General features: G+C 35.9%; 1 protein-coding gene across 3 annotated transcripts in view; it reads left to right on the top strand.

The window, feature by feature from the left end:
* The window catches only part of runx2a (RUNX family transcription factor 2a), an 84,697-nt gene extending 58,865 nt beyond the window's left edge, over positions 1-25,832 (top strand). For 2 of the 3 annotated variants that reach the window (XM_039660853.2, XM_089120094.1), the window contains exons 6-8: positions 4,327-4,503; positions 8,712-8,873; positions 21,108-25,832. In XM_039660853.2, coding sequence (XP_039516787.2) covers positions 4,327-4,503; positions 8,712-8,873; positions 21,108-21,604 — 836 coding nt within the window. In that variant the 3' untranslated portion in view covers positions 21,605-25,832. The remainder of the gene's footprint in view (positions 1-4,326; positions 4,504-8,711; positions 8,874-21,107) is intronic. The other variant, XM_039660854.2, reaches the window with a different exon arrangement.
* Positions 25,833-26,167: the final 335 nt, after the last annotated feature.

A 26,167-nucleotide genomic window follows, 5' to 3' on the forward strand; every position in this document is an offset into this window, starting at 1 on the left:
TACATTTGTAGAAGACGCTTTTATCCATAAAAGGAACAAAGCAATTCGTCACATTTCATGCATTATACAGGTTGGACAATAATAATACTAGGGCTATTGATACTGTTGGTCACATGATAAGGGCAACAGGGCAGATACTTGATAAGGGCAACAAGGGGAAGTTGCCTGTACTCTCTTGCATTGGCAAATCATGGCATTTCTTAAATTTCTAAAAACAAGACTTGGAAATATTGCTGGTACAACAATTATTTATTGTTATTTATTAACAACATAAATCTATTTAAACAAGTAGTGTGTGTACGTGCATGTGTGTGCGCATTTCTTTAGAAAGAAACATTCTCTTTTTAGAAGTTGGTCATTAATAAAGTTGATTTTTGAAGTTTGTTAAGAGGTATACAACAATTGTATGTAAATAGTAAACAACAAAAAAACAACCATGAAAACAGCTCTAATATTGTCTTTTCAGTCATACTTCAACAAGACAGCAAACATTGAAAAAAAGTATGCTCGGGTTTGATTTGGGCATGTACCTGTCTGCTATTACATAAACAAAAAGAAAGCTTATATAGTTTGCTCGTTTTATTTATTTATAAAACACATAGTTTTACCCAAACTGAAGACAAGTTTAAATGGCTAAATCTTGTATAAATATTTTTGAGTCTTCATTTTCTTTTCTGACGTAGCCTACTCCAGTTCTTGTAAAAAAAAAAAAAAAAAACACTAGATATGCAAATTCTGTGCATTTTGGGCTGTTTTGTGTCAAATCATGTTTATTTTCTTCATTAAAAGTGTGCTTTCACTTTAAATGAGTGTGAGGACAACACAAATAGATTCGGCCCGAACCCCCGCTTCACTGCTGCTCACGCAGATATTTTATATACACAGTCAACTTTCGCGAATACAGGAAGAAGCCATCTTTGAAAAATAGTCTCTACCAGTCGATCTACGAACGCCGATCCAAGTGCGCTGGACTGTGCAGAATCTCATATGGTCCGTTGTTTCGGAAGAAACACAAACACGAACCGTTTTCTTCTCTTCAATATGTACACGTAGCCTACTGTTCGCGCTCACCTTATCACCTTATTCACATCTCACCAGCGCACATGGATCGGCGTTCGTAGATCGACTGGTAGAGACTATTTTTCCAAGATGGCTTCTTCCTGTATTCGCGAAGTTGACTGTGTGTATAAAATATCTTCTTATTAAACTGTTTGGATACTGACAAAGTTCTCAATGCTTCGGTTTGAATGTAGGGACCCTTATTATGCTACCATGTTAGTGTGGGGCTATTTTGAGCCTTGTTAGTGGTAATAACAAGCGATTTTTATTTGTTATATTACTCTATGCCCTACATACTAGCGTTATACTAGCGTTATAGGCTAAACTGTTTTTAGAGATAAAACTATTTACATTCGGCAATCATGAAAACAAATCTCAGATAACGGTTGACTAGGTAACAATGTGTAATTAGACCAAAGGTTCATTTTGCGCTGGAGTTGTCCTTTAACATGCGAACCGGAAAAAATACGCGCTGATCACGCTTGCGGTGGCCGCGATCAGCTCTGGTAGCCGTAACGCGCTGCAACACGCCGCAGATGTGCAGTATAAATAAGGGGTTAAACGTCCGTCACACTTTTTCTGTCAGTGGTATAGAGTACCTGCTACATGCGAGAAGTAGCGGTACGCAAGAAACAATGCAGGTACGCGTACGAGTAAAATGTAGAAGTGCTGATACTGCGAACCGGTGAGTGCCGCCCCACTTCGAGCACTGGTGATCTGCAGTGTTTACATGTCACATTTTAGTATCGGTACCTCAACCTCAAGTGAGCCGTACCGAGACTATGCCGTGGAAAAGCCCCATAAGCCTTGTCTGTGAAACTGCGCCTTGATATCTCTCGTAAATTTTCATTTGGGGAAAATATTGGTCACTCATAATAACATAAATAACATGCAAGCAGCTCACCTTCATGCACACACACACAGAGGCCAGATTCACGTCGGCCCTTTAAACTAAATGAAACCGGTTCCCTTTCATTGATTGTTTCTTTTATAGTGTAGTGAGAGGGAATACTTTGAGGGAATTACTCACGCTCCCGACGCAAAGTGCTCTTGTGTGCGGCTAACGTTGGCCTGTGAATGAGGAGCTGTGTTTGCTCAACTAAACTCCAGAGCACAATCAGGTTTTGCGAGATTGGAGGTAGCTCTGTCTCGAACCAACTGGAGAGCGGCCAAGCTTTTGCAGGAGTTGCTCTTTTCTTCTGTGCGATATTTACTTTACAAGCTATTCAGGCCTAGACAGACAAGCAAGGAAAAAAAAGACTCACAAAGTCCCTCTTTAACACATATTCATCTCAGGTATTGACACAACAGTGAGGTTCCAATGAAATTAGTAGAGATGTTGAGCTCGGTTTGAACTGGAAAGGGTGGTTCACGTGTGATCGGTCCGAGCCGGTAAGGGGGTGGACGCGGGGGCATGGCGTGACTCGTACTCTTTATTGCAGGATAGAGGATTGAGTCTGTCCTCTTTTATGGGAAATGAATGAATAAACATTGGCGAGTCATTCTTTTGTCGTGACTCACAGACATACTTTCAAGCATGATAGGTATAATAGGGAAATAAAGCAGTTGTGTAATTTGACTGTGAATTCTTTTGGATGGATGCCACGGTGTAAAACAACAACATGTACAGGCAAGGTAGAAAGTCGATTTACTTCCCCTCCTTTTGTGTGCTGGTCGCTATTGTGAAAACTGAGATCTCTGCGATTAGAGATGCATCTGACCCACACACTGATTTGCACATTGCTTTTGCTGTGTTGTTTGCTAAATAATGAAGTTTAATTGTTGGTTGTCCATTAAAGAGACAGTTAACCCAAATGTGATACATTTACTCACCTTCATGTCGTTCGAAACATTTTTTATTCTTTGGATGTACCATTATAATGCATTTTATTCTACCTGTGTGCTTTATTTCATGTCTTCTGATGTCAATTCAATAACTTTTTGGTAGGAATAGAGGAACAGTCATTTTAATCTTGCCTTTGGCTGTAGATCTTCTTACACTTTAAAAGGCAGAGAGTAAATATTGATTTCGAATGAATTTTTGGTCTGTTCCTCTCACAAATCTATCAGGTTTTACCAATTTGAGGTTGTGTATAGATGCTGAATGTTCATTATTTGGTGTACTGTCACTTTAAGAGTGTAGTTCGCCCAAAAATAACAGTTCTGTCATGATTTATTCTCTTTGTCTTATTAATATATTTTGGGTAATCTACAAACTGATCTTTTACAGACAATGCAAACAGTGTACAAAACTAATAAAAGTACCACAGAAATAGTCCATACTTCACATTATGAAGCCATACGATTGCTTTATGTTCGAAATTTAAACTGTTATTTGACTTCTGAAGTCTCAATGGACAAAAGACTAACATAAGCATAATAATATAACATTTAGTCATCCTAATGCCATTCCAAGACATTTTGGAGAATCTTTAAACTTAATTTTTTCCATACAATAAAAGTAAACAGTACAAAACTACCATAAAAACGCTCAATAATACAATAGATGTATCAAAATGTTTGTTCTTATTTGAGCTCTGAAATCTCATTGGTTCTCATCTCTTCGTCACACAAACTATTGTATGACTTTCGAAGACTTAAGAAATATAGAGTATGAACTAGCTTTTTGTGATACCAGTCTTCCTATTCACTTTCATTGTTATAAAGAAAGAAAAAACTTGCAAATTTGCAACATGAGGGTGAATAAATGATGACAGGATGTTCATGATTTGGTGAACTATCCCTTTAAAAGTGAAATTTGCTCCGAAATGATAATTCTCTCATCATTTATTCACTCTAACGTCATTGTTGGATATTTTGTGGAATCTACGAACTTGCTCTTTTCCATACAATGAAGCAAAGAAACCAGAAAAGTACCACTTTTGTGCTTAACTACAAGCCGTACGATAGATTTTTGTCCAAAATGTACGTTTTTATTTGAGTTTATGTCTCTCCGTCACACAAAATGTTCAAATCCCTTCAAAAAGACTTTAAATATGGAGCATGGACTAGTTTTACAGTGCTTTTTTAAATGCTACATCCCCTTTTACTTTTACTGTATAGTAAAGAGCAGCGTGAACATTTTGCATAACATCTCTTTTTGAGTTTCTTGAAGGGAAAAAAAAAGAAAAACAAACAGGTTTGGAACGGCACGAGGGTGTTTAAATGATGATAGACCTCATTCTTGGGCGAAACATCCCTTCAAAGTTGGTCAGAATCGAGCAGTAGGTGTATTAACTGCAATTTCTGTCTGATATTGTTCGGTAGGACACAGACAGAAAATGGAAGACCCCCCAAAACCTCCGCTGTTCTCCGAGCGCCTGAGCGAGTTAGAGCGTTTACGCCAGACCACCATGAGAGTTGCCGTGCAAACCCAGAGTCCCCGGCCGTCTCTCAACGCCACGCCGAACTCCTTCAATCCACAGGGGCAAACTCAGATCTCAGGTAAACCGGCCCAGGCATTTTCCTTTCCCTTTAACGCAGATATTTTAGCCTGTCTGGCCGTCTGGCGTGATCTTTAACGGCGAGTCGCTTGGTTTGTGTACTGTACAAGCATCTGTATTTGGAGAACAGGTAGGTTTATTCAAGGCATTTGGCGAAGATAAGCCTCCAGAGATAAAAGAGAGTGGGTGAGAGGCGAGCTTCGTGATGCAAGAAATAGAAATGCCATACAGTGTGAATCAGATTTAAACATGGAGATACTGATAGACCTGCCAGGTCTGACAGTCTCAGATCCTTTTGTCTACTTTTACTGGAACGAGGCATTATCTTTGTTTGGGATTGGCTGCTTACATCACCTTAAAGGGATAGTTCAGCCAGAAAGGAAAAGTCATTATTTACTCACCCTCATGTCATCCCCAAAACCCGAGTTTCTTTCGTCCATGAAACACAAAAGATGTTTTGAAGAATTTGTATGGTTCTCTTGGCCAGGCAACAACAAAGCAGAATAAAAGAATGATATTTACAACATTTTTGAAGGCTTCAGAAATCATATGAGGAACAGACCCAATTTTAAATCTCCCCCTCTGTTGTATAGCTCTCAAATCACACACAACAGGTTCTGGCGGAGATTAATGAAGATTCCTCTTTTTTTTTTTCTTTTTTTTTTCCACAGAAAAAAATAACAGCTTACGGGTTTGGAACGACATTAGAGTGAGTAAATAATGACAGGTTTTCTTTTTTTGGGTGAACTATTGCTTTAATTCCATTACATTTGTCCAAATATTTTCATTAGTTCCTGCTTCACTTTTGGCATATTGGAGCTTGGGGTATTTTTTTTTATTATTATTTCACATATGTGCTCAACTTTAGAGTTTGCATAATGTTTGCCATTCTCTTGGATGGTCTCCAGTCCCACTCCTGTCGGAGCAGACGCTGTGTTTACTAGAATACTGTAGAAAGCAAACAGGAAACCGTTCTTGGCTCTGAATGTGATTAAGCTATTTACATAGCATGGCCTTTTATACTAGTCAGCTCGGTCTTGGTCTTCATATTGTTTTAAAGAGAAAGGTCACCCACTTTGTGTGCACAATGAGTCTTTTTAAATGTGGCTCATAAAGAAGGACTTTTTAAGGGTGAACCTCAATAACATGTCCTATATAAGAAATGTTCTAATTATATGTAAATTAAATTATATATAAAACATCTTAGTCAATACAAATATGCAGTAAAATTACTTTATAATCTAAATATTTTTTATGTCATTTAAATTATTTTGAATGATGAATGTGCCATATTATATTATATCATTATATAATATATTCTATATTTAATAAGCTAAATATAATAAAATGTATTAATAATTAACTATAAATTGATTCATAAAATGGTAACACTTTACAATACGGGTGCACTAATAAGCATTAATTCATGCTTAACTATGCTTAATGATTATCTAAGCTATTCATTAACGATTACCACACTAGGAACTAATTAAAAGTTTGTAAGGGTAATGTATTAGTTCATACATGAATTGTTTTTAATTAAATATGTAATTATGGATTAATTCCTTAATAACTATTTTTTAACTAATAGTGTTAATTAATATGTTAATTACCAAAATGAGCCAAAGGCTTGTATTTCAACTTCCAGATAATATGACAGGTGCACTAATATGCATTAGTACATGATTAATTACTTCATTGTTAGTGCAAATTCATGTGCAAATTACTACAATTACTAGTTAATAATGATGTGCCCCAACAAGTAAAGTCATAATATAAAGATACCTTTGCAAATCATTAGCTAATGATTAATTAAAGCAGACAACTGGAAGTTGAAGTGCATAGCTTTGACTAATTGTGGTAATTAACACATTAATTTACACTATTAGTTAATAAAATATGTTATTTAGGAATTAATACACAATGACACATTGAATTAATAGCAATTCATGTATTACTTAATCTATTAATCATATGGACTCTTTATTAGTTGCTGATGCTGTAATCATTAATTAATGGTTTAGTTCTTCATTAGGTATACATTAACTCATGATTATCTGTGCATTATTAAAGCGTGAATTAATGCATATTAGTGCACCCGTGTTGTAAAGTGTTACCCATAAGATTAATAATTAAAGCAGTATTTATCTATATACTCAGCGATTAACTCTTTCCCCGCCAGCGTTTTAAAAAAAAGTTGCCAGCCACCGCCAGGGTTTTTGACGATTTTCGCTAAATTTGAATGCCCCCGCTGAATATTTTCTTCCATGAATATATGAAGATGATATATATAAAAATAAAGATCTGAGCCTCTGCTTTTAGGCAAAAAAAACGTTTTTATTTTATCTTCATCTGTTCTTTTTTTATTGCCTCTTGAACAGAGGTAGGTTTTGTCAAAAACACAACATTTTGGACAAAAAACTGAGAAAAAGGTGTTTTTATCAAACAAGTGCATTTAAAAGCAGAATACATTCAGATGTTGTTTCCTTCATATATAAAACTTTCCAAAATAAATTAAAAACATAAAATAAATGTAAAATATATCAAATTTCCCAGGATGTAAGGGAAATGTAACTTTTGCAATAAAACTTCTGCCTCTGCCTCTCTGTGTTCTACCTGTGAATGAATAATTGGAATTACAATAAACAGGCCTAGACACACACACACACACACACACACACACACACACACACACACACAAATACATTTTACAATGTGGTAAATGTGCACAAAGAGAGAAATAATTTGAAAAATTACACCTTCATATTTAGACAGCCACACATAAATGCCTGCACACACACATACATATTATAGTGTCATAATATTATACGATCTATCTGCGGCACGTCCATGGCTAGCATGAACATGTGCATCTCTCTCACTGACTACTTCGTCCCGATCAGATTCAGAATTATCAAATAAAGAGTGATCGGACTCCGAGTCCATTAACCTCCAGTACTTCAGCCATATACCTCTGCATTGTCTGTCTGATACATTCTCACTACTCCACTGTTTGAGACGATTGCAATCTGTTTCTCTAAACAAAGAGTTGCGCAATCATTCAGGACATGCGCGCGGGTCTTCCTTACCGTATACCACCTAAAACACGGATACCCGGAAAATTCCGTGTTTGGCGCAGATGCGTTTTTTCATTAAACACGGAAAATTCCGTGTTTGGCGGGGAAAGAGTTAAACACTAGACGGCCTAGTAAGAGCGCATGGCTACGTCACGGCACAAAAATACTATTAAAACTTCATTTTAAACTGTTTTTATCATTGCAATAAAGTGAATAACTGATGTCCGTGTCTCCCATTACATTATTGTCAGTTTAGTGCTGATTAATTTACACCAAAACAGAAGAAAACATCTATGCTTTCAGGTCCGAAATCATTATTTTTGTTTTACATTTCATCATAAACTCAGGAAAGCTCAGTACCGACTCGTTTTCCGTCAGTTTATTTTCGTAAATTGGAATATGTGCAAAGGATTGTGGGTGAAATAAGGCCGCAAAGGACACATCCGATGCATCCTTCACAATGAGCTGAATGAAGGAACCGAAACAAAGGCTGCTTTCTAAGTATCCTTCAAACTGAGACGGCCATCAGCGACGTTTGATTTGATGACGTGGCAGCCGAGATGCCGCCTTCCGTTTGAGAAACACCCGATGGCTCTCTTTATGAATGGGCCATTGAATCAATGGTTCACCCGACTGATTCGTTCAAACCATGGATTCATTCAGAAAGGAAGCACTGTGTGTTTGGAGACTCACTAAAGTTGTGCTCCGCTTATATTTTCATTGGCAAAAATATGCAAAAACAGACAATATTGTGCCTAAAATATGACACGATATTAACTTCTTATTTATTAAACTGTTGTGTAAAATCAATATGACATTTGAACTTTTCAGGACAAAACATATCACATTCTTGTTACTTGTGTGATATTGCTTACCTATATCATGATATAAATACAGGGGCATAAGTTGTTGCACTGCTTCATGTTTGTCACCAATCAACTGTCTGATTGGATGAATTTCGTTGGTCCTGGGTGTGTTAAATGTATAATTTTAACGATATCCCCCTCCCCCCCCCAGCTAATGAATTAAATTAACACGTTAAATCTACAGCCATATAAATCACTTTGATGCTATTGCATGCAGATCGTGGCTTTGTCTCTGACTGGTGTCGTCTCATTTTTCATCTTCACAGATCCGCGGCAGGCACAATCCTCTCCGCCCTGGTCCTACGAGCAGCCGTACACTCCTTACCTGAGCCAAATGACATCTCCCTCCATCCACTCCACCACCCCGCTGTCCTCCACCCGCGCCACGGGCCTGCCCACCATCAGCGATGTGCCAAGACGCCTCTCAGGTACACAAACATAAATCAACATTAAGACCTTCATCATCTCAACTGTTTCTAGACGGAAGTGACGAGATTAATAGCAGAACAAATGGAGACTGACTTCTGCTTAAGTTTAGACCTGAATTTCAGATCTCAAAAATGTCTCAAACTGTGCTCAGATGCCAGTTAAGTCAGCTATATACTCAAGCATTTTTCAAGATCAAATCATCTGAGCTGCTTGACTTTATAACGGAAGCTTGTTTGCGCCACAGAATAAAAATAAAAAAGGTAATTGGGACTTTTGATCTCACAATTCTGACTTTTTTCCTCACAATTGAGAGTTTACATCTCGTAATTCTGACCTTTTATCTCTGAATTGCATGATATAAAGCCGCAATTGTGTTATAAAGTCAGAATAAAGTGATATAAAGCTACAATTGTGTTATAAATTCAGAATTAAGTGATATAAATCTGCAATTGTGTAATAAAGTCAGAATTAAGTGACATAAAGCTGCAATTGTGTTATAAAGTCAGAATTAGGTTATTTAAAGCCACAATTGTGTTATAAAGTCAGAATTAAGTGATTTAAAGCCGCAATTGTGTAATAAAGTCAGAATTAAGTGATATAAAGCAGCAATTGTGTTATAAAGTCAGAATTAAGAGATATAAAGCTGCAATTGTATTATAAAGTCAGAATGAAGAGATATAAAGCTGCAATTGTGTTATAAATTCAGAATTAAGTGAAATAAAGCTGCAATTGTGTTATAAAGTCAGAATTAAGAGATATAAAGCTGCAATTGTATTATAAAGTCAGAATGAAGAGATATAAAGCTGCAATTGTGTTATAAATTCAGAATTAAGTGAAATAAAGCTGCAATTGTGTAATAGAGTCAGAATTAAGTGATTTAAAGCCGCAGTTGTGTTATAAAGTCAGAATTAAAAAGCTGCAATTGTGTAATAAAGTCAGAATTAAGTGATATAAAGCTGCAATTGTGTTATAAAGTCAGAATTAAAAAGCTGTGATTGTGTTATAAAGTCAGAATTAAGTGATATAAAGCTGCAATTGTGTTATAAAGTCAGAATTAAGTTATATAAAGTTGCAACGGTGTGTTAAAAGTCAGAATTGAGTGCTATAAAGTCGCAATAGTGTGTTATTGATGATATAAAGTTGCAATTGCCTGTTATAAAGTCAGAATTGTGAGATATAAACTCACAATTGCAAGAAATATACTCCCAATTCTGATTGTTTTTTTCTCAAAATGACACTTATATCTCACAATTCTGACTTTATAACACGCATTTGGGAGATATAAAGTCAGAATTGCATGATATACTGTAAAGTCGCAATTGCGTGTGCATGATAAAGTCAGCTTAATAACTCACAATTTGCCACTTTATATCTCATAATTCTGAGAAAAGATGTCAGAATTGCATGATATGAACTTGCAATTGCGTGTTATAAAGTAAGAACTGCGAGTTTATGTATCTACCTCGCAAATCTGACTTTATAACACGCAATTACTACTTTATATCATGCAATTCTGACTATATCTTGCTATTGTGAGATAAAAAAGTCGCAATTATCTTTTAAAATGTTTTATTCTGTGGCGGGAAGTGGGAAATGGCTTCCGTACTTTATAGCTCTCTTTATATATACTCTTAGGGTATAAGCGTCTATTGTTGTTCCTTATAAAGGTATTGTATGACAAACGTTTGAGCCCAAAATGATATTTAAAGTCTAAATGTAGCTTTTCAGCCTGTTCCTGTGAACATCAATGTTATTTAGACTCATTTTCTTACCCAGATTTTTATCAGATAGAATATAAAACAAGCCCCAACACTACCTTTTTTATCATTGAATATCCTGTTTCACACAGATACACATCATTCAGATTAGTAAAGTGAAATGGCGTTTCACTTGTTGACGCTACATGAATCATAACTGAGCTATTAAAGAATACCCTCGGAGAAATGAAGTTCTCCTGAAGGCCTTATTACCTTCTCAGCCAACCTCTCATTTGAGAAATGTGGGAAATAGAGTGTCTCAATGTGTCTGTATTTACTTTCTCAGCTGATCGTGTTAGCCGTGAACATTTGTCCAAACACTCATTCGCTTCTTTCTTCACTGAAGTCAAATCAAAGCATTTTTCCAGCGTTAACTTTCTGCTTTGTAAGCGTTTGTTACTTTGCCTGTGGGCAAATGTCTTCCAAGCAATAGCACCTTTAAAAATAGAGAGCATTTGAAAGAATATCTCCTCTAACCCCCCGTCCTCTCCAATGGAGTCTTTGAACTCAAGTCCCTTTTGAAATGCCTTTAAAAGGAACAAGAGTTTCTGACTCATGGAACTCAAAAGGTAGAGTAAGTGTGTGTAGCGCAATGTGTCCATGGACTTTTGGGTCCAAATTTTTGTGTGTGTCATAAGTTCTATAACTTGTCCTCACTAGATCACTGTAAATGATCCTGCTCTGAAATGCTTTTTTAAAAATGATTATGGTGCTCTTCAGCCATTTTTGACCGAAAAATGTTACGTTTTTATTATTTTAAAACTTTTTTTACTTGGTAAATGTTTTGCCACTTTCTATGTGAACACACTTTTTTTTTTTTTTAACAGAAAAGGTTAAATGGTCCTGAAAAAATAGTCACACTTGTGCTCCTCGAGGTCAAAAATGTTGAATTTCATCTAGTGAAATCTTTTGGTACTGTGCCCAAATAAAATCTTACTGAAAGCAATTTTTTTTTAGATATCAAGCGCAAATTTGGAACACAACTTATTTCGATTTTTAACTTTGACTTGGGAATAATTTGCCAAGTGACGTCTTTAAAAAGAGATCAAACTTAAGTCTTTAAAACATGCAAGACTTATGACAGTTTAAGTTGGAAATTTAATGCGTGAATAAATGGGTTATAACTGCTGTGTAAATATAATGTAATACCATAAAATCCCCTATTTTTAATTATTATTTTTTTTTATTTACTAAATATTAAATAAAAACTAGGGCTGTCAAACGATTAATCGCGATTAATCGCATCCAAAATAAAAGTTTGTGTTTACATAATATATGTGGGTGTAATGTGTATAATTATTTTGTATATATATATATATATATATATATATATATATATATATATTTATTTATTTATTTATTTATTTATTATTTATATAAAAATTATTTCTTATATAATTATTTCTAAAATTATTATTTATATAAAATTATTTATAAAATTATTATTTATTTCTATATTATTTATTTATATTTATTTCTTAAATATACATGCATGTGTGTATATACACACACATGCATGTATATTTAAGAAATAAATTTATATAAGATATTTATATTTATATATACAGTATATACTGTACATGAAAATATTTCTTAAATATATACAAGCATGTGTGTGTATTTATATATAATAATTATACTCGGTGCACCCAAATATATTATGTAAACACAAACTTTTATTTTGGATGCGATTAATCGCGATTAATCGTTTGACAGCCCTAATAAAAACATTATCAAACTAAAATGCAGTCGATTCCTTTCATTGAAATAAAAAAATAAAACGATTCATGTTTAACCGCCACGTGAAGAGCACCAGAGGGTTCAAATGATCTAGGAAAGACCCAAAAAATCGCATTTCATTGTTTTAAAATTGCATTTCAATACATATGAGCTCATAACAGTTTTAGACGGGGGAAATGTTTCTCGTCAGCTACACAAACGCTCTCGAGTCCAAAATCTTTGGAAGAGTTTGCTGTGACTGCCTTTATTAATGAAATAGGCACCAGATTGTGGTCCACCCACCCTTTGGGGGTGGACGATTTCTTTAATACACCTGTTTGACTCTCCGCCAGGTTGGTTTTTGAACTCTCTTTTTTCTTTTGGCTCCCCACCCTAACTGATTTCTTTGAGCCTGAAGCGAATGTGAAAGTTTAAATGACTTCTTGGTGTGGCTGCTTTTTGAACCCCGGCCAGCTGCCTCGTTGGGTTTGATTAGTTTAGATTTCACCCGGCTTTCATCTTGGAGATGTCGGCCTTTGTTCTTTCCTCAAAGAGACACACGCACCTCTTGGTCCTAACGCCCCCTTATTCTTCCTCTGAGCGCCGCTGAATGGCTCAGCTTGGAGAAGACACGTCCCGAACGCATCGCACCCTCTGCAGCTGCTCTGCGTGGCTATTCTTCTCTATCGTGGGCTCGTGTTACACCTTTCAGCCAGAGAGAACTCGTGACTGATAAGGACGCGGATGAAGGCATGAATAATATTACACACAGAGAGATGAATTATCAGATTGGGATCACAGGACAATGGAGGACCGCAAAGAACTTTGATTTTCCCCGGTTGTGAAAGGATGTTTAAGGAGGGTGATTTAAAAGTACAGTACTTTGAATCATGCAATGACACAGAATGCATAATACAGATCAAATATATACCTTGATTAAAACAGAAGGTGGCTTTGGATAAAAGCATCTGGCAAACGATCTATGGATCATGTGCTTTAAGGTGCACGCCTGCAAAATATGCAAAACTCTAAATCATGCACTCTAAACAATGCTGGGTTGTTTGGGTCAAATATAGACAATCCAAATGTTGGGTTAAAAATGCAATTTGAAATTTTAACCCAACTTCAACTTTCACTTTCAACTGTACATTTTTTTTAAATCATATTTTTAACCCAACATTTGGGTTTGTTTATATTGAAACAAACCAAGCATTTTTTAGAGTGTAGTATTTAAATGGCAATCCAAGGTATTTAAAAACAGTAACAGTAATATTGTGAAATATTATTAACATTTAAAAAATATCTGTTTTCTATTCAAATATGTTTAAAAAAAATATTTATTTTTGTCATGCAAAGCTGAATTTTCAGCATCATTACTCCAGTCTTCAGTGTCCCATGATCCTTCAGAAATCATTCGAATATGTGGATTCGCTGTTCAAGAAACATTTCTGATTATTATGAATATAATGTTGAGAACAGTTTAATATATTTGTGGAAGCCGATACTTTTTTTCAGGCATCTTTGATGAATAGAAAGTTCAAAAGAACAGGATTTATTTAAAATAGAAATCTTTTTTTTTAATATTATAAATATCTTTATTGTCACTTTTGATCGATTTGATCGATCCTTGCTAAAAAAATAATTAATTTCTTCAAAAAAAAAAAATTATTATTGACCATAAACTTTTGAACAGTAGTGTACATGTATAAAAACATACAAAATACCATATTAAGTGTTTGTCAGTGGCTTCTTGCGGCTCGTTCACACAGAATGTGCTTTTGCCTTGAAAAACGTGGGCTGTGGAATTGGGAAAAAACGCAAGATCTCGAGACTTAGCTACTATGTTAAGACCGTGTCTTAAGAACTAGTTTGACCAACTAGCAGTAAGTTACCAGGTAATTAATCTTTTCCCTTTTCCCATTAAAATCAGAACAATCTACCTTTTATGTGACTTAAGTTAGGATCTTACTTAATGAGTAACTTTTAAGACTAGTCAATGCAGTTTATGCAACCGGCCCCAGATTTTAACTTGAGCTCCGGGTTTTTAGAATGCCGTGTCAAGCGTGAGACGTTGCAAAACACACAAGACGCGAACCAGTGTTGTTTTTGGCAGCCCTTTTTGTTATAGTCGTAGTCTTTTGGATGAAAATTTTAGTCACATTTTATTCACTTATAAAAGTAACAGTTTAGTAAAGTTTTGTCGAAAACACAAAAAAAGTTTTAGTCGACGAAAACAGAAAAAAGGTTTTAGTCAAGTTTTAGTAAATTTTAGTAGTCTTTAACAAATTAATTTAGGGTAAGAAGTATTGGAAATGGGCTTTAGGTTTGACATAGCAAGTGTTGCAATTCATAAAACAACATCTAACCTTAAAACCTTTGCATAATAGACTTTCTCACTGATGGAGATGCAGTGCTGCCATTGCCAAGCTGTACTTCTTTGGGCAGAAACCTTTTATCTCCATATTTCAAGTTATAGTTTTTCCATGAATATTAAACTATATTTTCACCAGTAATCACAATAAAGGAATGGTTTAAAGTTTAAACAGCAAAAAACTTTGAGTGGTAAGTGGTAACAGTGGAATCACTGTTTTACTCCAAAAAAAGCCAGGAATAAAAACATTCTTACTTTGGCAATTGTGGCTTTATTTAACACAGTCTCATCCCAAGACGTCATATAACTGACGTTTTGGGAAGTCTTTTGACCATACGTCAATATCCGCCTTGTTAGGGCCCCCTTAAACGTCGGTAGATGAGACTGCGCTGCTTTATTTAAGAAATTGCTAAAGTGCAATGAACAACGTGCCCAAAATATGAGCTATTGAGGAACACATACTTATGATCTACAACTTATACTTCAACTTGTCTGCAAGTGCAACAACAAGATGCATATTATTTGTAAACACATACATCATACAACCCTGTCTATCAGATCAAATATGTGTGTTTGTGTTATTGCAACCCCCAACGACACAATGGTTGTCTATGTGCGCTGGAACAATCATTCATAAAACGCATTAAAGTTTAGTTTACAAAGACGTGAAACTCACCGAGTGGTCAGGGATGTTCAAAAGATGCTTTCCAACAGGTTTAATCGTAGTTTTTATCCGACTCCATTGACAAAAACTATGATAAAACCTGTGTTGTTGTTGTGTGGAATCTGGTGTGTGCGCGGCGGCCGGGTGCTGGGCGTACCCAAAACAAGGATAGGAAGCGGCAGCATTGCCGATACATTTTTTTTAGCTCAATACAGACAAATTTCAAGCAAAACGGGCAGAAATGACATGCATTGTGAACGTCAGACTTATAATCATTTTCGTTCCGTCTCGTCATCATGTTTTAGTCACCTTAGAGCCATTTTTAGCGTAAAAAAGTCAATGAAATCATTTCGTTATCGTCATCACTGACGGAAATATCATTGACGCGAGCGCAATGGTTATATGGTTATGGTTATACACGTCACGGTTATACACGTGTAAAAAATGGAAAAGTAGCGTATCGGAAAGGAAAAACGTGTGTCTTCTCAAAGCAGGTGAAGCAACCTGAGGTCAGAAGATCACACTGGTGATAGTTTACTGTTTGAACCTGCATGGTCCTCTTGGTTACCAGCCTTGAGCTTCAGCTAGACCACACCATCCCTGTAATACAAAGTGATTGATGTTGTATTAAGTTTAGCCAAAAAGGGTCTGGCAAGAGCTGATAGCATAATGGGTTCATTCTCGTGAATGTCTGCAGCAAAGAGGGGCTTTAATGGTGATTGAAGGTTGTATATGTGAATTTCTGTCATTGTTTTGGAAAAGGGACTGGGGTCTCCTCTCTTCTGTACTGTCTGCCTGAAGTGTCTTTTTTGTTTGGTTTGAAATGTCAAGAGTTGATAATGTGGAGAGGCAATCTGCTCATAATTGGCCACACATGTTCTATAAAGTTTGCCGAGCTGTCAGTCATAAAGCGGCTCGCGAACGACATGCGACCGCTCCTAATCCAGCAGATCCTCTGACGCGAAAGACGCCGCTTGATTTATCGGCATAAAAGAGTACTTCACCTCAGCTGAGAGGAGAGATGAGATTAGATTAGATGAGAATTAGAAATGGAAATGGGAATAAAAAGGGGAAATGGGAAATAACAGGAAAGACAGGGACAAACGGAAAGAAAAAGATTTTGGTAGAGGAATATGAAAGGAAAATATTTTGGTTCGTTTTAAATGGGAAAGGAAAGGAAAGGAAAGGAAAGGAAAGGAAAGGAAAGGAAAGGAAAGATTTCGGTTTGCTTTTTGAAGTAAAGGGGAAGAAAGGGGAAGCTGAAATTGTAAATATTACATTTTAATTTGTTTGAAATAACAGAAATAAAAAGGGAAACAAAGGAAAAGATTTTTATTTGTAAAGGAAAGGGGAAATGGGAAAAGAACTGGAAACTGGAAAAAGGAAAGGAAAGGAAAGGAATGATGGGAAAAGGGGTAATGAAAAAATGTTTTGGTTTGTTGGAAAAATGTGAAAGGGGAAACCAAAAGGAAAATATTTTGGATTGTTTTAAGAAAAGGAAATGGGAATCCAAAGGTGAAATATAAAGCTTGATTTTTTAGTTTATCTGAAATAAAGGAAATAAAAGGGAAACAAAGGAAAAGATTTTAACATATAAAGGAAAGGAAAGGAAAGGAAAGGAAAGGAAAGGAAAGGAAAGGAAAGGAAAGGAAAGGAAAGATTTCGGTTTGATTTTTGAAATAAAGGAAATAAAAAGGAAAACAAAGGGAAATATTTTTATTTGTAAAGGAAAGGGGAAATGGAAAAAGAAATGTTAGGGGAAATGAAAGGAAAGGAAAGGAAAGGAAAGGAAAGGAAAGGAAAGGAAAGGAAAGGAAAGGAAAGGAAAGGGGAAACCGAAATTGGAAAGTTCAGGAAAGGGGAAATGGAAAAATGTTTTGGTTTGTTTGAAGTAAATGGAAAAAAGGGAAAGGGGAAATGGGAAAGCGAAAGGAAAATATTTTAGATTGTTTTAAGAAAAGGAAATAAAAGGAAATGGGAATGCAAAGCTGAAATATAAAGCTTTTTGTTTTAGTTTGTCTGAAATAAAGGAAATAAAAGGGAAACAAAGGAAAAGATTTTAATGTATAAGGAAAGGGGAAATGGGGAAAGAAATGGAAAAAGGAAAGGAAAGGAAATATTTCGGTTTGATTTTTGAAATAAAGGAAAACAAAGAGAAAGATTTTTATTTGTAAAGGAAAGGGGAAATGGAAAAAGAAATGTTAGGGAAAAGGAAAGGAAAGGAAAGGAAAGGAAAGGAAAGGAAAGGAAAGGAAAGGAAAGGAAAGGAAAGGGGAAATTGAACTTGGAAAGTTCAGGAAAGGGGAAATGGAAAATGGGAAAGCGAAAGGAAAATATTTTATAGATTGTTTTAAGAAAAGGAAATAAAAGGAAATGGGAATGCAAAGCTGAAATATAAAGCTTTATGTTTTAGTTTTTCTGAAATAAAGGAAATAAAAGGGAAACAAAGGAAAAGATTTTAATGTATAAGGAAAGGGGAAAAGAAATGGAAAAAGGAAAGGAAAGGAAAGGAAAGGAAAGGGGAAATTGAGTGGAAAGAAAAGAAAAGAGGAGGATTGTTTATTTATACCCTTTAATTTAGCGGGCGGCTCCATTTGAAAAGCAGATCATGATGAATACACAGTGCAGAAATAGACAGATGAGAAGATGAGGAGATGATAAGATGTTCCTCTGGGATTCTCTCTCCTGGGGTTCTGGGAGTCACAGCCCATTAGTGGTTTATAATTTAAAAACATCTTGTGGTTCTAAGAGAGAAGATCGGCCCTTCTCTTTGGCTAATCGCAGACATGCCACCACATCTGAGACTGCTCATTATGCATCCTGTGGAAACTGTTTTTTCCTCTAAGCGTTTCCATGTGCGCTCCCAGTTTATCCCGACATTTCTCTTTGATATTCATAGAAATGCGAGGATGCGTGTGTTTGCGCATGTGAGTGTGAGTGAGCATTCACATACAAACCCCTGGACAACCTTCGGTGAGGAAACAAACAGCCAATAGTGAAACTCAAAGCCTGTCAGAAGCATGTCAGCACCGGTTGACAGTTAGTTTGCATATTGATATTTTATGGCCCGGTGACATTTTTGCAGCATTAGTCTTCATCTTGACCTTGAATCAACCCAACCATTGTGTAGTTCAGGTTGCTTTAATTCAAGTTTATGTTTTGCTTGGGTAATTAAAAGCCTGACAAACAAGATGAGCCAGTTTCTTCTGTTGGTCAGTTATGTTGGTCTGTTGGTCAATATGTCTTCTCAATTCTGTTCACACACAGTTTAGCACAACCAAATTAACTCCCCAAACGATGCATTTACAAAAATTCTGTGTGTGCAGAAGAAAACTGAACTGTTAATGATGTACTTCACGATCATGACGATCTGCATCAGGGATGTAGGCTATATCTACACTTATATGTGCTACAAAGAGGTACGAGCCTTGAAAAACATTCAGCGAACAAGAACAAGCCCATAATAAACTGAGATAAATCCAAATGATTTATATTGAAAATGACCAAAATATTGCGCCTTTATTTTACTTTAACATGAACAAAACACGAAACCTCTTTAGAAGAGGGTTTAAAATCGCTGAACATTTTGAGTCTTGGTTTCTGTAAAAGGGTCAAAAGCATAACGTCTGTCTTGGGTCACGTGTGCCTTGATAACCAATCACATACTTTACAGCCATTTGTTTGTCGATTCATTCATTTATAAGCTGTTTTCCTTCAAAAGTAGTTCATTCAGTGTAGTGAAGCCTCTCTTCCATTGACATCCATTACCAAGTTGACATCCAGTGTCAAGTTTATACAGCACTTCAATACAGATTGGTTTAAATGGGGGGGTAAATTGGACTGTGAAGAGTCATTTTTACAAAGATATGCCACTTTCATACCTTAGCATTTCTCAAACACTGAATCTGGTTATTTATAATAACAAAGACAAGTTGTTTTCACTCAAAATTGTTTGGGAAAGCCTCTTCATTATTACTTCCATTGATTGAGTGTTTCATCATGTTGAAGTAAAGAGAAATCCGGTTCATAAAAGAAAGTTTTGTGTTAGGCTCGTTACTTGAGTTGTGTGTGAATTAAGTTTGACAGCGCCCTCTTCTGTCTGTTTTAACAACGTCCTTTTATTCATTTCATTCTAAATTGGTGTGGGTGAAGCTACTTTAAGGAAGGAACACTATTGTTCTATGTAAGTGAGGAGAGCAAAATAAAGTAAACTGTTACATATTAATATTATATCCAAGCATTACTCATACAGTGGACTACCAGTAAAATGTATAACAATTTGGGACCAAAACTTATTCAGACACTTTGACCTGACCATGTTTTGCTTTAGTGTTTTTTCGGTAACACTTTACAATACGGGTGCACTAATAAGCATTATTTCATGCTTAACTAATGCACAGATAATACTGAATTAATGTGTAACTAATGATTGTCTAAGCTATTCATTAATGATTACCACATTAGGAACTAATTAAGAGTCTGTAAGGTTAATGTATTGGTTCATACATGAATTGTATTTAATTAAATATGTAATTGTGGATTAATTCCATTATAACTCATTTTTTAACTAATAGTGTTAATTAATATGTTAATTACCAGAATGAGCCAAAGCCATGTATTTCAACTTCCAGATAATACGACAGTTAACACATTAATACATGATTAATTACTTCATTGTTAGTGCAAATTTATGTGCAAATTACTACAATTACTAAATGACTAGTTAATAATGATGTGCACCAACAAGTAAAGTCATAACATAATGATACCTTTGCAAATCATTAGCTAATGATTAATTAAAGCAGACAACTGGAAGTTTGAAGTACATAGCTTTGACTAATTGTCGTAATTAACACATTAATTTACACTATTAGTTAATCAAATATGTTATTAAGGAACTAATACACAATGACACATTGAATTAATAGCAATTCATGTATTACTTAATCTATTAATCATATAGACTTATTATTAGTTGCTGATGCAGTAATCATTAATTAATGGTTTAGTTCTTCATTAATTATACATTAACTCATGATTATCTGTGCATTAGTTAAGCATGAATTAATGCATATTAGTGCACCCGTATTGTAAAGTGTTACCGTTTTTTCTTTATTTGCTAATGTGACCGTTTTACACCACAGATTGGACAAAATGAAGCATTGCTTGGTAATTGGTTGCCCTAAGTTGGTGTTCTCTAACGGTGTGCTTAAATTTAACAGCTGACAGATATTCGGCCTGATTCATTTGTGCGAGTCTAACAGATGGATCATTGAAACCAGTGAAATTTCAACGGATTTGACATTTGAGAACTGAGTTCTTGCCATATTCTATTACCATTTTCGAAACTATAGCGAATAAACTGTGAGAAATATTGAAGGTATCTGAATATACTAAAAAGCATACTACAATTAATACGTATAGACCATTTTGCAAGATGTAAACAACACTGGTCCAGAAACACTTCCTGTTTCAGTTTGTAACCGTTTTCTTTATTTCACATGTAGAAAACATCTTAAAGGTGTTTGTTTAACTTTTTGATTCAGTTTTATATGTTCTGTTGGTTGTATTTTATCCCAGCTTTTATGTAGTGTTAAAAAACTGAATCAGGAAGTGCTTCTGGACCAGTGTTGTTTACATCTTGCAAAATGGTGGATCCCACTGAGAGAACACAACTTCCGAATTAAGAATCACTGAAAAACTGTTCTTTTCTCTCCACCAGGTACGTCGGATCTCAGTCCCTTCTCGGCCGACCCTCGGCAGTTCGAACGTCAGTTTCCCGGTCTGTCCACGCTCACAGAAAGCCGCTTCCCCAGTCCCAGAATGCACTATCCTACGACGTTCACGTACACCCCCACTCCGGTCACCTCCGGCATGTCTCTGGGCATCTCCACCAACACCCACTACCACACCTACCTGCCTCCCCCGTACCCCGGCTCCACCCAGAACCAGAGCGGGCCCTTCCAGACCAGCAGCACGCCCTATCTCTACTACGGCGCCTCGTCCGGGTCGTACCAGTTCTCCATGGTGCCGGGGGGAGACCGCTCCCCTTCCAGGATGCTTCCGCCTTGCACTAGCGCGTCCACCGGCAGCTCCCTCATCAACCCAAACCTGCCCAACCAGGCGGACGGGGGCGAAGCGGACGGCAGTCACAGCAGCTCGCCCACCGTGCTCAACTCCAGCGGCAGGATGGACGAGTCCGTTTGGCGACCCTATTGAGACAGCCTGGTCGAACCGTCTCAATAGGCTCAATAGGGAGACCTCAACGCAGCACTGTTAGCCTTAAAGACAGAGTGCGAGAGATAGTTGCATTTAGGCATGATCGGATTTGAAGCACAAACTCGTTGGTACTCATTGTTGAATGGTTGCAGTGTATTTTATGACTACACTGATGTTGTTTTGATTTTCTAATACAGATGACGATTTATCCGATTCATCTGACATTCCACATCGGCTATCGGTCACTGAATTTAAGGAATAGTTCACTCAAAAAATTCAAATGTACTGCCTCATATCGTTTTCAAAGGACTTTTAGTACAATTTCAGAGAATACAAATTCTTAAAGACATTGTTCACCCAAAATTTTCAATTCTGTCATTAATTACTGAGATGAAATCTGAGAGATTCCTGTCACTCTGTTGTCAGCTACGCAACTACTACTTTGTCGCTTCAAAGAGTTCATAAAGAGATTGTAAAACTAAACCATATGAATTGAGCGGTTTAGTCCAAGTTTGACTCCAAAAAGAGACACAATCACTTTATATGATGAACAGATTGAATTTGGACTTCAACTCACACAACAGTTCCTTCTCGTGTTACGTAGCACGTTTGAGCTTCAGCAATAGCCAATGAGGTTCATTCTCGTGTTACGCAGCACTTTTGAGCTTCAGCAATAACCAATGAGGTTTCTTCTTACACCGTGTCCTAACTACACGCGACGCAATAAAATTCCAGCGACAGGAAGTGTGTCTGTCCACACTAGACGTGACGCGTCTGTGAGACGCACACATTCAGAACAGCGTGTGAGCCTATGGTGTGAGCAGAGTCTGTCTGTGAAAGCGCACTGTTGGCCCGCACTTGCATTGGAAATGGGTAAGGACATAATCAAATCAAGAAATAACATTATTAAAAATCTAAACATTAACTAAATATACTCATTGACTAATTTTGTTACAAAGTACAGTTGTATGTTTGCATAGAATTCATTTTGAACGCTATATTACATGCTTTCAAAATCTGAGGTAAATTATCCGTTATCGCTTGTGGCACCGTGACCTATTTTTAACTAAAAATAGTTCTGTCAGCCGCGACGTCGCAGAAATAGGAACCGTTTCAAAATTAGAAACTTCGCGTGTCGCCGTCGCGTCTGGTTAGGACAAAAACTCTGATTAACATGGAAAAGATACCTTTTATCGCGTGTCGCGGCGTTGCGTGTAGTTAGGACACGGTGTTATGCTCAATTCATTTGGATTAGTTTTACAATCTCTTTGTGAACTTTTTGAAGTGTCGGGTAGTTGCGTAGCTGTCAATGGAGGGACAGAAATCTCTCAGATTTCATCAAGAAGATCTTCATTTGTGTTCTGCTGATGAACGGAAGTCTTGCGGGTTTGGAACGAAATGAGGGTGAGTAAATTATGACAATTTTCATTTTTGGGTGAACTATCCCTTTAAATAAAGATCCATTTACTTGAGAAGCAGATATAAATTCTTGTTTCCTTAAAAATTATCAAAATTGAGTTATGGGTATAGGGTAAGAAGAACAGGTATAGGGTCAGTTTTTTTTTTCTGACCCCACTGGCAGATATTTGTTATTGTTTCAAGCATGACTTCACTTAATTGTATGAATTTTTCAGATAAACAAGACTATATTATCATGTCATTTTGCTTCTCAGTTACATGTATCTTGATTTAAGAAAGTTTTGACATTCTTTCTTTTGACGAACACAAAATTAGATGTTTAGCACAATGTTAATGCTGCACATTTAAACACAATGAAAGCAAAAATTCAATGTGGTTTTTGAAGCTTGACAGCTGATCACGGGGCTTTCACCACCAAAAAATGGCAGATTTTGTGCTATATATTCTAATTATTCTGAAGGCATTCAGTAGCTTTGTGTAAAGAACAGACCAATCTTTAAGAGTAAATGTTGCCAGAACATAACTTTTTGGATGAACTATCCCTTTGCCTGTCCTAGAGTAAACTTTCATTGCAATGGGAATGCATACACACTTTTGGCTCAGAATATTTTTATACTAACTCGGTCTAATTTAGCATTTCTTAACACTGAAAGCATTTTTATTTTTATTTATGCGTGTTAGAAGTCAGCTTATTGAAATTCCCTCTGATTATCTTAATTTATGTATGAAACGGTAGCAAACGGTACTGATTGAGAAGCAATATAAGCCATATAAACTTTAAATTATGCAATGTGTTTAGAGGGACAAAATTTAAGACGTTTGAATATTATTTTTGGGACAATTGTAATCTATTGTAATTTAAATGTTTTGTTATTATTGTTGTTATTATTGTAAAGCAACCAAAAAGAAAATCCAATGGTACGCAAGCAATGAAGGAAGGATATTTCATTGTAAGATTATATCTCAGAATAATATCTCAGTCTGAAATGTTTAATATTAATAACATGAAGTAGCAAGCATTAAGACATCCAGCAATGTTTTGGACTGAGTACATCTGAGTAACATTTATAACAAAAACAATCAATAAATGTACAAAGATATGTTACGAGAGGTGACGTCCTGCACTCTCCACTTGTTTTATTTTGGTATCCAATGTTTAGCAAGTTAATTTATTTTAGATGTATTTTTTATTTAATGTTTTTTTGGTGACTACAAGAACGACCAAACTCTTGCAGCAGTGGCCTAAATCTCTGCATCTTCAGATATAGACATGATCAAATCTCATGCATGCACTTGCAATCAGTTTCAGTCCCTCGTGCAGATATGAAATCATAATCAATATCAGCCTATAACTGGATGGTTAACTGCACTTTGTAGGTTGGTTAAACACTATGCAAACTGTACTACAACAATCAAACTCTGAAATGTCTCTGCTGTGTGCTAATGTTCTTGAGGTACAATAAAGTCAAAATGCTTTAATATTACTGGCATTGAACACATGGAAACTTGGAAATCTCTGATAGAAGTACTGGCAAATGAAACGCAGGCAAACATCATACTGAACAGACAATCAAATGTAATTATTTAGCTACCGGAAAAGCTTATCATCTCGATGTCTAGAATTTATTTATTGGTCAACAAACCATAATGAGATGAGACGAGAACACATTTTCGATTATATTTGTAATGATGTGATTCTTCTTTACACCTTGGCATCTTTCATGATTAATGTATATGTATCTGGATTCAACAACAAGTGGAACTTGATCAAATGTTTGTCCAAATGTAAGTTAACAGGCTGCTGGCAGCGCCCTCTGAAACAAATGTCACTTGTCTGTTTTATTTCTATTTTTTGTGTGGAACAAAGAAAGCACTTCTTTTAAAGGGATGCAAAACAAATGAAGCCTGAATGCCAGATATAAAGAACACCAATACATGTATGGGTTATATTTTACTCAAGAAGTTATATTTTGCATGAAGAAAAGGCAATTGACAATTTTTTCCCAGACTAACCTTTCTGTTCGAATCAGCTTCGATTCAATCCAGTACAATGTTAACTACAAAATACTTTTTAATTAATATTAATATACATAATCTCAGCTTAAAACCGGTCTGTATGCGTTTGTCACGCCGGCTATTTGTTCTGTACAGTATTAAACCCCATTTCTCTCAGTTCACTCACACTGCTGTCCTTGACTTCCCCACTATTTGAGTTTACCATGGTGTCTTCTGGTAGCGAGGAGAGCGTTTATGTTTACAGAATGTTTACAAAAACTGCAAGCAGGGAACTGCTAATGTAAAGAACCTCTGCACTGTTAACTTTTTATGAATCCATGTTTAATTGCTTCAACATGCCTGATAACACAAGAACAACATTGTCACATGTCAACATGTCACAGGGCCAAAATATTGATATGCTTTTGGGCGTTTTCCTATGTTTTTCATTCACCCTTTTTCCTTGCAAGAGTCTTACAACTTCTGGGTCAAGCAGCTGAGATTCCTTCCATATCTGTTCTATATATTAAAACAAGCATTGAGATTTCATTTACGAACATTTTGTCATTTTCACAGAGTTTTTTGGGATTCTCCTATGGTATATCTATTTGCAAATTTCATTTATATTGCCAGTACGCAAGGTCAATTTTAAATATGAAGAAAACCAAATGCTTCTGCAACATATTTTGCGCTTTGTTATTTTCGTTTCTGGACCCTGGAAACACAATGCTATTGAAATATGCATTCTTTTGATTCATCACAATGCTTTGTTTGTAACTTCCTTGCACATACTGTACAGATGTTTAAGTTTCAACAGTTCTGTTTGAGAAACTTTAACCTGTTTGTATGGGACAAACAATCCAGTACAAAATATTGTGAGATTTTTGAGCGTTTCTGATGATTGTATCATTTGTCTTGAGAATAAAAATGGCTTTTTGTTATAACTTGTCGCTTTCCGACTTTTTTTTTTTTTTCCATTTCATTAATGGGAAACATAAGAGTTTGATAGACACAAATATGCATTTTTGAAACTTTATGTATTTATGAAGTTTGAAGGAATAGATCAAATGTGTCCTATTCTCGAGACAGCATGAAAAAGTTAACGATATAGACCAAATATTATACAAGTGCATGAAAGTTATAAATGTG

This window comes from Pimephales promelas, chromosome 15 (assembly GCF_988280905.1).
Source record: "Pimephales promelas chromosome 15, fPimPro1.hap1.1, whole genome shotgun sequence".
NCBI classification, from domain to species: Eukaryota; Metazoa; Chordata; class Actinopteri; order Cypriniformes; family Leuciscidae; genus Pimephales; species Pimephales promelas.